The following is an 11,846-nucleotide window of genomic DNA, read 5'->3' as shown; positions in this document are numbered from 1 at the left end:
AAGGAACTGCCTCCTCTCCCCCTCCCAGCTGGGCCTGGCCCCACAACCTCCAGCACCGAGCATTGGCCCTGTCCCTACTGCACTGCTCTGCACCCTCTCTGGAGAGGCTCCCTCTCAGTCACACACTTTGTGTTACAGCCACTACGCAAGGCAGTGCCCACCGTGCAAGGCAGTGACTTAGGCAGTGCAGTGCCCACCGTGCAAGGCAGTGACTTAGGCAGTGCAGTGCCCACCGTGCAGGGCGGTGACTTAGGCAGGGCAGTGCCCACCGTGCAGGGCAGTGACTTAGGCAGGGCAGTGCCCACCGTGCAGGGCAGTGACTTAGGCAGGGCAGTGCCCACCGTGCAGGGCAGTGACTTAGGCAGGGCAGTGCCCACCGTGCAGGGCAGTGACTTAGGCAGGGCAGTGCCCACCGTGCAGGGCGGTGACTTAGGCAGTGCAGTGCCCACCGTGCAGGGCAGTGACTTAGGCAGTGCAGTGCCCACCGTGCAGGGCAGTGACTTAGGCAGGGCAGTGCCCACCGTGCAGGGCGGTGACTTAGGCAGTGCAGTGCCCACCGTGCAGGGCAGTGACTTAGGCAGGGCAGTGCCCACCGTGCAGGGCAGTGACTTAGGCAGGGCAGTGCCCACCGTGCAGGGCAGTGACTTAGGCAGGGCAGTGCCCACCGTGCAGGGCAGTGACTTAGGCAGGGCAGTGCCCACCGTGCAGGGCAGTGACTTAGGCAGGGCAGTGCCCACCGTGCAGGGCGGTGACTTAGGCAGGGCAGTGCCCACCGTGCAGGGCGGTGACTTAGGCAGGGCAGTGCCCACCGTGCAGGGCAGTGACTTAGGCAGGGCAGTGCCCACCGTGCAGGGCGGTGACTTAGGCAGGGCAGTGCCCACCGTGCAGGGCAGTGACTTAGGCAGGGCAGTGCCCACCGTGCAGGGCGGTGACTTAGGCAGGGCAGTGCCCACCGTGCAGGGCAGTGACTTAGGCAGGGCAGTGCCCACCGTGCAGGGCAGTGCGACACCCAGGCTGGGACCTGGCTGGCTCACCTGAGGAACGCCGCAGCGCCCGCCTGCAGCCCGTGTGACGCGGTGTGGGGGTGCAGGGCAGGTGCGGCAGCGAGGCCCGGGGCCGCTGCTCTCTCGCGGCGGGGGAGGGGGTCCCAGGCCAAGGGGGGCGGGACGCTGAGAGGCGGCGCTAGGACCGCGCGCCCGCCTCCCCGCGCGGCTCTGCCCTGCCCTGCCCCGCCGGCCCGGCCGCCACACGCGCGCAGCCCGGCCGGAGCGCAGCGCAGCGCAGCCCGCCATGCGCGCCAGGTGAGCGGCGGGAGGGGGCGGCGCGGGGCCCGGCTCGGCTCGGCTCTAACTCTCCTCTTCTCTCCTGCAGGTGCCCCCCGCGGCGGCTCCCCCGGATCCTGCTCGGGCTCGGAGCCCTCCTGCTGGCGGCCGCGGAGCCAGGTAGGGGCGCGGGGCCCTGCGCGGGGCGGGCAGCCCGGCCCGCGGGGGATTCCTGGCCCGGGGGCCGCTGCTGGCCCCGTTTGTGCGGCGGGGGCCGGCCCGGGGCGCCACGAGCTGCGGCGCCCCGACGGCGGGAGGGCGGGGCGGGTCCCTAGTGCGCGCCGCGCTGCCGGGCGCTGGGTCCCCCCCGTGCGCCGCCCCCCGGCCCGCTGCTCCCCGCTAGGAGGCCGCCTCTGCCCGCCGGCACCCCGGGCTCCGTGCCCCGCGCTTGTGCAGCACGTGCCGGCGTGCAAAGCCGGGAGCCCGCCCGTGCAAGGGGAAGTGGCCGGGGGCGGTGAGGGGCTGCCCGGGCGGTGCTCAGAGACTTGCCCACGGAGGGCCGTGCCCGCGGGGCGGGTGGGGTTTGGGCCCCCTTGGCCTGCTCAGCGGGGGCCGCCCCGGGGCTCCGCATCCCCACCCGGTGTCCGGAGCTTGGCCTTGGGAGGCAGCAAATACGCGTGCACCATCCCCGGGGCGTGGGCGGGCTTGTGCTCGCCACAGCCGGGCGGGGGAGGGGCTGTGCGCACTCAGGGTGGCCAGGAGGCGCTGCCCGGAGCCGCTTGGGAGGCCGGGTTGCTTCTCCCCGAGGGGTGGAGGTGCGCAGGGGCTGGGGCTGTAGGAGGTACGGGCGGAGCGGGGCGCTGGCCGATCTCCCTGTGCCAGGCACCCGCTCGGCGCGCCGTTCCGAGGGTCCAGGGCATTGGAAGGCTGGGCTGCAGAAGGGACAGTCTGCACCCACGGGTGCTCCGAAAGGAGAGCCGGCCCCGCCACAGCAAACCCGCCGTGTCTGTCCCCGGGACGCCAGCCCAGCCTCTCCTGGCAGCGCATTGCCCCTTGCTCTGAGGGGCGTGCGGCGGGCAGAGCACAGGGGCAGACGTGCTGGGCCTGGCTGACCACACTGCGTCCCGGCGGGGAGGGCAGCCGTGAAATGCCGCTGCAGAGCTCGGGGGGCGGCACAGGCCTCGGGCTGCTGGCTCAGAGACAGGCGAGTGTTGGCAAACGCTGGGCATTGTGCCTGAGAGCGCCCGGGCTTCCAAGCGGGGCGGGGGCGCCGATTCATCTCGCAAACCCGCACGGAGAACCAGCCCAGAGACGTGGGGCCTGAGCCAGGCGCGGGCCCGGCTCCCGTACAAAGCCTCCCCCATCTCTAGGCCTTTCCCTTCCCTCCGGGCTGTCCCGTCCTGGCAGCAGGCACTGCCCGAGTGAATGACGGCTGCCCTCCCACCTCTCCGCAGGGAAGCCCTTGGCTCCTTCCAGCGCTTCCAGGCAGGCCCAAGGCCCCGGCCTCGCATTAGCCGCCTGAGGCAGGCCTCGTGCAGGCAGGGGAAGCTGCTGGTTGGCCTGCTTGGGGCGAGCGCCCCGCTTTCAGCCCTGGCTGTCCTTGCTCGCGCGTCAGGCCTGCGCAGCGACAGCCCGGCAGCGGGATAGGGCCACGGCCGGTGCGCGGCCTTGCAGGGAATTCCTTTCCTAGCAGAGCAGAGAGACCTTCCTTCCACTGCCTGCTGCAGCCCCTCCCGCGGGGCAGAGTCTGCCCCGTAACCCTGCCCCCTACCGCTGTGGGCTTGCTGCCTTGGAAGGGCCACGAGCAACTTGCAAATAGGGGTTTGACAAAGCGTGGTTCCTGGTGCTGCGGCTGCCCTGTATCCCCCGGGACAACTTGTGCTTTTACCGTCTCGGCTTCCTCTGTGCGTAGCCCCTTTGGCTGTGGGGCAGACTTGCGTGTGGGGGGAGGGCTGTGCTCAGACCTCCGCGGTCCCGGGGCCAGGCCAGCGATCTGTGTGGCCCCAGCAAGCGCCGGCGGGTGAGCTCAACGCTCCGTGTGCTTGTGCGCGCGCGTGTAAAGAGATTCCCACAGTGACGTGGCTGAGCGAGTGTTCTCCAATTGGCGGCTAGCGTTGCAAAAGCACCCGGCTTGGTGACTAGGGAGAGTGGGGAGTAGCCGGTTCAGCCCGTGCGGCTCCTGTGCGCTCTGGCCTAGGGCGCCCGTGGCTGAGCGCCGAGGGCTCAGACCCAGTCCCCGAGGGCGATTCCCTGGGCTGCTCTGCGCTCTCTCCCCCCGGGAACCGTGGCCGTAGCTGCTGCTTGGACCACCGGGAGGACCCGCCAGGCTGCCGTCGGTGGGCTGCGTCCCCGTCGTCTGAGAGCAGCCCAGCATCTTCTCCCATAAGCGCCCCGCTTCGTCCCGCGGGGCTTTGTTCTGCCGCGTGCGGGCCCGGGCCCCCGCCGCTCGCTTGTCTCCTGGACCGGCATCCTGGGAGCAGAGCCGCTCGGGCGAGCGCGCCCCACGCGGGAAGCGCAGCCCGTGGGGGCGTCTCCCCACTGCCGGGTGCCAACGCCCCCTTGGCTGAAGGGATGAAGTGTCGGGGGCGGGCGACTTTCCAGAGTTGTTTAAAAACTTGTCTGTTAACATCCTGCAGCCCCAGGACGAGGGCGCCTGCTCTCACTGCCGTCTTGCTCGGCCGGCCTGGAGCGGTTCTGGGGAGAGGGGCCTGGCCTGGCAGCCCCCCCCAAGAGGAGCAGGCAGGCGAGAGCAGGAAGCCAGGCAGCCAGAGGAGCTGACTTTGGACCCGCAGCAAGGCTGGAACGTGCTGGTGACTAATGATTCATGGCCTGGGGAGACGAATTCCTCTGGGAATAGCTCAGCGGGCTGGGGCAGAGGCCCTGTGCCAGGACTCAGCCACGCAGGCCAGTGGATTTGGGCCTTGGGCCAGCGTGACCCACAGGTGTAGGGCTGGTGCAGGAGGCCACGCTGCTCGGAGGGGCCCAGCGCCCCGGGGGCCTCTGCTGGGTAGACTCAGGCTGCGAGGGTCCCGCCCGGGCCCGGGTAAGGCCTTTCGCTGGCCTGCGAAGGTGCCTTGTTTGTCCAACTCCCTCCCAGCGGCTGGCCCTGCTCTCCTTTCTGTGCTGCCCCCAATCTCCCCGCCCGGGAGCAGGTGGGCTGCTCGCCGCCTGGAGAGTGCGGCCGGCGGAGATCCTCGTGTCTCCCCAGCGTGCGCCTGGCAAGGGCAGCCTGATTCTGCTTCCCCCGAGCCTCGCGGGAGGGCTAGGAACAGCCAGCGCCGCCCTGGGCGTTAGTGCCGGGGGAAAGGGCAGACGAGGGCGGCCGTATGGGCTCAGACCAGTGCTCCTCGCCCAGTGCCGTGGCTTCTGACAGCGGCCGGTGCCAGGTGCCCCAGCGGGCGCGAGCAGGCCGTTGGCGAGTGACCCCTCCCGTCTCCCGTTCCCAGCTTCCGGCAGACGGAGGCTCGGGACATCCCAGCCACAGATGGCAGCCCTGCCCTGCCCTGCCTTGCCCTGCCCTGCCCTGCCCTGCCCGGCCAGGGGCCGTTGGTGGACCTTTCGGTCTCTTTTGAGCCAGTGGTACCTTTGGCCTCCACCAGCTCCCTGGGCAAGGAGTTCCCCAGATTGACTGGGCCTTGGGAGAAGCAGCACTGCCGTGGGTGTGTGTGTTTCAGCTTGCAGCCTGCTAATGTCATGGGATGGCCCCTGCTTCTTGTGCTGTCCAGTAAATAGCACTTCCGTGCTCGTTTCTCCGTGCCAGGTGCGATTGCATGGATCTCCACCGTCTCCCCCCGCGTCTTTTCCAAGTGCTCAGTCCTTGTGCCTTCAATCGCCCCCTTCCATCCCCGTCGTTTCTGTTGCCCTTTTCCGAGCCGTTCCCCTTCTGATCTCTCCAGGGGTGGGGTGAGCAGGGCTCCGGGCGGGCGGCCCCTGGATTCCACAGCAGCCGCGCGATAAGGCACGGATCCATGCCCTGGCTGAATCTCTTTTCCAGTCCCTATCCAGTCAGAGTTGCAAAACAGGTTTGTGTCTCTCCAGCTGGGAAACTCAGCATTGTGAGGGAGCACAAAGGAGTCATTTACATACAGAGTCTGCGGGGGTGTGAAACCCACAGGAAGGCCAAGCACCAGAGTGGGGGGGGTACCCTGCCTCTGGGCAAAGTCAAGGCGCTTTGCGGGGCCTCAGGAGAAGCAGGGGGGATGCCCTTTACCCCCTCCTGTCGCATTCAGGCGCGTGGGACCTCTGCCTGCCGGGGGCACCTGGAAAGGGTTGGCCTGGACCAGCCAGCCCTGCTCCCCCCAACCCCCTCCTGGCCAGCCCCGCCTCCCGCCGGCCGGTTCCCCCTCATTTCCCCCCAGCCAGCCCTGCTCCCCCCAGCCTCCTCCTGGCCAGCCCCGCCCCCCACCGGCCGGTTCCCCCCCATTGCTCCCCAGCCAGCCCTGCTCCCCCCAACCCCCTCCTGGCCAGCCCCGCCCCCCGCCGGCTGGTTCCCCCCCTCATTTCCCCCCAGCCAGCCCTGCTCCCCCCAACCCCCTCCTGGCCAGCCCCGCTCCCTGCCGGCCAGTTCCCCCCTCCCCGTTCCCCCCCAGCCAGCCCTGCTCCCCCCAACCCCCTCCTGACCAGCCCCGCTCCCCACCAGCTGGTCCTCCCCCGCATCTGAGATCAAGTGTGTCCAGTATTTTTTTTGAGCCATCCGGTAACCCTACGTGCCTGCCGTGCTGTGCACCACACCCCGCTGTGGACGCGAGCTGCAAGGACCCTACTTCTCCAGCCAAAGGGCGCTTCGTCAATGCCAGAAAGGTGCCGCTGAGTGTGTGCCGCTCCGTACCCGTCTGGCGTGGTTAGTGCTGCTGCGGTACCCGGACGGCAGGCGCTGGAGCTGGGCCTGGGGCAATAGCACGTGCAGAGAAACCGGGCAGCTGTCCGAACAAGTCAGTGACTGAACAGGCGCTTGGCTCCGCAGGCAGGCCCAGCCAGAGCCCGGCTTGCTTCCGGACCCCTGGCACAGGGCGGCTTCCGTAGGAGATGCCCTGCCACGTTCCGCTCCTTTCCGCGGGCGGGCCTGTCATACCTGCAGTCAATACCCGCGCCTGTATGTCCACGCGCCTTCTCTTCCAGCAGCCCCGCAAGCGCCTCTATGCGCCTCTGCAGCCTGCTTTGGAAGGAGTCTCCCGGCCCGAGGCTAGTGGCTAGTGTCCCCTTTGGCAGGTGAGCCGAGGGAGTAGGCAGAGCGTCCAGCGCCCACCTCAGCTGTACAGTGTGTACAGTGTTACCCCGCTGCACGGACTCCGCCATCCTTCCGAGTAGCCACTGCAGTGCAATACCAGCGACAGATCTCCAGGGACAGACGGTTATTCTCGTCGGAGGTCCAGGGTGCGCTATTTAAATCCTGGAGCACTTCCAAGATAGCACTGCTGACATCTGGGGCTGCGGACTGTTTTAATCCTGGGTATTTCAAAATGGTCAAGGCTTTAATTGAGTCTCTGGCCTCAGCTGGCTGAGGATTCTCTCTTCCATTTGGCTTGGAGCATTTGGTGTTAGCCATAAAGGGTTTGTGAGATGCAGAGTAGGCGGTGGTTTTTTCCGCAGCAGACCATAGATCTGCGGAACTCCTTGGTGCATGTTATTGAGGCAAGTAGCTTAGTATGTGAGAAGAAAGAGGCAAGAGGTTTCTAGGAATACAGAGAGCCTTCCAAATTGGACTAACAAGGGCGAAAGTACGAGAGCTGCCCACTTGTCTGTTCCAGGGCGTAAGTTGGACGGGAAACTTTCCACCCTAGAATGGCATGGCACAGCTCTGCATATGACAGGGTTTTCGCCTCCCTCTAAGGGTGCCCTTAGTCCTGGGGTGAACAGGGTGGATGGCTGGTCTGTTCTGCGCGATGGCTCCCAGGCCCCTCCCCTCCCCTCCCCTCCCGCACTGGGAGCTGCCGCTGCACGCCCGTGGGGGAGAATTGCTTGCTGGGCGAGGCACGATGGCCACGCCCTGTCTCAGCTCCTCAAGCTGCTCCGACGGCAGTGGGCAGGCCCCACGCTGCTTTTCTGCCCCCCCTTCCCTGGCGCACGAGGGGCTGAGAGAGTGTGCTCCCGCCGGCACCGGCATCGGCATCCCGTGGGCATGCTCTGCCGTTGCTGTGGCTGGGCTAGCGCGGTGAGCTGCGCCGCCGCTTGACGTGGGCTCCGTTAGCGGGCTTTAGACGCGCAGGCGGCGGTCTCTGAGCCCAGTGCATGAGTGAGGGCGCACGAGGGCACTTGTTCCCAGAGGCGGCTTGCGCCGGTGCCCGTGAATGGCGCCTCTGTCCCGCCCTGCCCGACGGCGGCTACGCGAGTTGCGGATTCCCCGAGGGGCCCTGAGGCCCGTCGGTGGGTAGGCAGCGCGCCCGTGCAGCGGCCGCCTGCTACCAGCCATGGTGCTTTGGCGAGTGGCGTGGCCGGGCGCTTGGGAGATGGACGGGGGTGGCTGAGGCGTCTCGGTGTGAGGGCGTACCGAGCCACCCAGCGCGGCTTTGCCCAGGCATGCCCATGTTCCAGGCGCGCTGGAGAGAAAGCCCCCTCCTCCGGGGGGCACCAGGCCCCCCGCCGGGCTAGACGCTGCATGTCGGCTGGTAGGGGCAGCCTGGGCGCTGTTGGCTTTGCGGCGGGGGGGAGGCCTCGCTGCTGATCCTCGCGCTGGGGCACAGCTCCCAGAGGGGATGCAGTCTGGGGCAGCTTGCTGCCTGCGTCCCCGCGTCCATCTCCACGCCGGGCAGCTGGCTCCCCAACCAGGCGCGGTGCCAGGACTCCCCAGAGGTGCTGCCGGCTTTGCATCGCCGCTTGGCTGCCGTCGCGCCCGGAGCCAGCCAGCCAGGAAGGCTGCTGCCCTCCCGCTCCCATCGCCCCTGCTGGAGAGCCCGAGGAGCTGTGTCTCAGGGCCCGTTGCCCGGGCCGGTGGGAGAGCGAATGAGGGAAGCGGGTGGTGAGAGCTGGGACTCGGGCCGTGCGGTGCCCCGGCCCTGCACGCGCAGCTCCCCCGGGCCGTGGAGTAGCGCCCTGCCCGAGGAAGGACTGCTGTGGCTCCGATCTGGGCCAGCCGGCCCTGTGCTGTCCCGCCGAGCTCCCGGCAGGACCGGCTCCTCTCGGCCGCCTCCGGGGGCTGCGTTCTCTCAGGCAGGGCGGCTGAGGAGCTTGGCCTCGACCTGGACACGTAGGGCAGTGGGCTGGGAAGACCCGTTGGGTGCACGTTGGCTGGGCCCGCGGGGCCTGGGAGCCCGGTTCGCCTGCAGCCGGAGGCCGTGGCTAGCGGGACGCGCGTGGCTCGTTCGGCGGGAGACTCCAACTGGGGGAGGGCGAGGCTCTGGCTGGCACTTCCCCAGTCCCTCCAGCGCGCCGCTAGGAATGTCTGACCTGCCCCATGGCCCCGCTGGCTGGGAGGGCTCGGACACCGCCCTGACACATGGAGCCGGCTGCAGGCAGGTCGTCTGTCCGGTCTCCGGTCCCGCACGACGGCTGTGTTCCACGTGTCCCCACGCACCAGTGCGAGGTGCCTCCTTCCCTTCCAGAAGGCAGTGAAAGGCACGAGTGGAGGGCCCTCTGCGAGCACTTACACGTGCATGCCTAGGCCTCCGTGAGCAAAGCCACGCACATGTGTATGCAGGCGTGAGCATCCCGCTGCGGCTCGGTGCAAGTCCGGCTGGCAGATTGGGGCCCCAGAGTCGGCTTCCCTACAGTAGCAGGGCAGGATGTGAGTCAGGCCGCTGGCCCCGGCGTTTCCTCTGAAATCTGGCACCCGCTTGCCCGAGTGCTTTCCCAGATGGGCTCCTTTCCGGGCCAGCCTGGCTAAGCGGCTGGAGTGTGGGCAGGGCGTGGGGGGCTGGCCACGCCGGCGTGGTGGGCACAGGGCCGCTTCACACCAGGTCCCTTGGGCAGCTCCCCGCGCCCGTTTGCCTGCTCCTGTCTAGCTGATGCTGTTGGGTTTCCAGCCAGCGACGCCTGCGGAGCCCCGGGCGCTCGACGAAGAAATGCCCGGCCGTGTGTGCTGCTGTGTCTGGTCCCCGGCAGCCCCTCAATGCAGGGCAGCGTGAGCCCAGCAGTGGGCACTGGCACAGGGGCCTGCCCCCGTGAACGGGACACGGTTTTGCAAGCCCCAGGAAACATTTCCTGAGCGGCGCCAAGCCGGCCTGCGGGTGGCGCTGTGGGGGGGAGGAGCCATGGGGAAGGGAGGGGCTAGAGGTGGCCACGCGTTCCTTGTAGCGCCCTGCCCCTACGGAGCAGATTTCGTCCCAGCCTCCCCGAGGCACTGCCACAGCCGCCGGCAGCTCCAGGCGCTCCCACGGGAAGGCCAAGGCGTGGCTCGTTGCCATCCCTTGTTCCAGCCGGGAGTAAGGGCGTTGCTGACCCGCTGCCTCTGCCGGAGACCGGCCCAGTACGTCCCGGCGGGAAGGCCAGGCCCAAGGACTGAGCTCGGCAGAGGGCCAGTGCTGGCCACGGGCAGGGGCGCTGGGAGGGTGAGGCTGGCGTCTCAGGCGTGCAAGGGGCAACGTTCAACCCGTGCAGAGCCGTGCGTCTGAACTGGTAACCGGTTACCTGCTTACCCGGCAAGCGTCACCCGTACCGTGGACCTGACCCGGAGCAGGCCCTGCCGCGCTGGGGATCCCGCTGGGGTTTTACAGGCCTCTGTCTGGCCCCGTCGGGCTCCACTGGGGGCTGCCCAGGGGAAGCGGCATGTAAGCGAGAGGGGCCCGTTCCTCCCCGTGCCTGGGCTGTGCAGCCTTGGCCACTCTGGGCACAGGTTTGCCGAGCGGGCGGGAGAAGGGGCCTTCCGGGGCCGTCACAGCCCCCCCACCCCCCACAGCCACTGCTCCAGTCCAGGGCCGCTCCACGGGCCGCGTTCCGGCGTGGGGAGAGCCTGTCGCGTCCTTGCCCGCCTGTCGCTCTCGGCGGCGCTGTGCCGAGGCGGGGAGGGGCCCCTGCGTCCTCCCGCGCAGTCACGCCAAGCCCAGCCGCCCCAGTCCCGCTGCGAGTCCCAGGGTTGGGGCCTGCGTGGCCTCAGAGCGCGTCGGCCTGGAGTGGGTGCTTGGCACTTGGCTGCGTTACCGCGGGTTTGCGCTCCGCCCCACAGCCCTGACAATCCTGGGGCAGGCCCGGGCCTGCCAGTCATGCCCCGTCCCTGGACGGTTCTCCAGTTCTCTGCCTCCCCGGAAGCTCCTCTCCCCCTCCCTCCATTTGGGGAGGCCCTCGCCCAGCAGCTGCAGGGAGCCAGCTAGGCCAGGGACAAAGTGGGAATGTCTGGAACACGACGCCTGTGTGCCTCGGTTTCCCCTGTATTCAGCACTGCTGCCCCGCGTGTGGGGGGTAGGGCTAGGTTTGCTTTGGGGCACGCTGGGGGCGGGGCGGTTGCCTAGCAATCTGAGCTGACTGAAGGGTCGCTAAAGGGCCTGGCTGCGGCCCCGCACTGCTGGGAAATCCCGGAGGACAATGGGAAGCCCAGTCGCCAGGCCAGGCCACCTAGCAACCAGCCAGCCGGAGGGAGGGGGAGGCCTGCCCCTCCGCAGGGAAGCAGGGCAGAGCCCCGGCCCCGGCGCAAGCCTGAGCAGTCGGGCAGCCTGGAAAGTTTTCTCAGGAGTTGGCAGGGCAGGGACCCCTCGGCTCCGGGCTCCCTGCTCCGGAGCACGGTGGGGCAAGGTGTGCACATTTGCGCGCTCTCCCCTTCCTTGGGGGGCAGACTAGCGGCCGCATTTCGGGGTTGGGATCAGGAAGCAGGGAGGACAGGCTGCGGTTACCTGGAGGGTGCCAGGCCCTTCCCTTTGGGACCTGTCCCCAGGGCGCGGTAGTGGCCGCCTGTTTGTACGCCTGTCCCCAGGGCGCGGTAGTGGCCGCCTGTTTGTACGCCTGTCCCCAGGGCGCGGTAGTGGCCGCCTGTTTGTACGCCTGTCCCCAGGGCGCGGTAGTGGCCACCTGTTTGGCCGTGGGGTTTGATCGTACACCTTTCCCCAGGGCGCGGTAGTGGCCGCCTGTTTGTACACCTGTCCCCAGGGAGCAGTAGTGGCTGCCTGTTTGTACACCTGTCCCCAGGGCACTGTAGTGGCCGCCTGTTCGGCTGTGGCGTTTGATCGTATGCCTGACCTCAGGGTGTGGCAGTGGCAGGCTGGCTTTGGGGGAAGGGAATTCTCCCCTCTCTTCCCGCGCTAGGGCGCGAGTGTGGCCATGGCACTCCGGGTGCTTTCTTGGCTGAAGGGCCAGGCTACCCCACCGAGGGACCGTCAGGTGCCTCCGTGTCTCCACCTGGGCCAGGCTTCAAAAGGAGGGCTTGGCTGGAGCAGTCGCTGCCTTCCTGGGCCCAGAGAACCTACGGTACCAGCCTGTGCCAAGTGCCCATCGCCCTGGGACCCGTGCCCTGCGGCTCCTCTGAGGCGGGCCTGCGCCAGCCGGGAGGGCCTGTTGCCATCGGAGGGTTGCTGTTTGCAGTGCGCGCTGGGCCGGGGTGGGGAAACGCGGGGCAGGGTGAGGCACAGCCCCCGGGCCAGAGAGCAGCCTGCCGGCTGAGCCCGCAGCAGCTGCTGAGTTGAATTTCCCGCGGCGCTGGGGGCAAGCGAGGCCCTGGCATGC

The 11,846-nt window shown here is 68.6% G+C and overlaps 1 protein-coding gene across 1 annotated transcript in view; it reads left to right on the top strand.

The window, feature by feature from the left end:
* Positions 1 to 1,207: 1,207 nt before the first annotated feature.
* Positions 1,208 to 11,846, top strand: part of COL18A1 (collagen type XVIII alpha 1 chain) — a 71,357-nt gene continuing 60,718 nt past the window's right edge. Inside the window, exons 1-2 of the mRNA XM_075934108.1 lie at positions 1,208 to 1,301; positions 1,372 to 1,442. Coding sequence (XP_075790223.1) covers positions 1,291 to 1,301; positions 1,372 to 1,442 — 82 coding nt within the window. The 5' untranslated portion in view covers positions 1,208 to 1,290. The remainder of the gene's footprint in view (positions 1,302 to 1,371; positions 1,443 to 11,846) is intronic.

Source organism: Pelodiscus sinensis, chromosome 7 (assembly GCF_049634645.1).
Source record: "Pelodiscus sinensis isolate JC-2024 chromosome 7, ASM4963464v1, whole genome shotgun sequence".
Lineage (NCBI taxonomy): Eukaryota > Metazoa > Chordata > Testudines > Trionychidae > Pelodiscus > Pelodiscus sinensis.
This window is presented reverse-complemented; position numbering and strand designations above follow the sequence as displayed.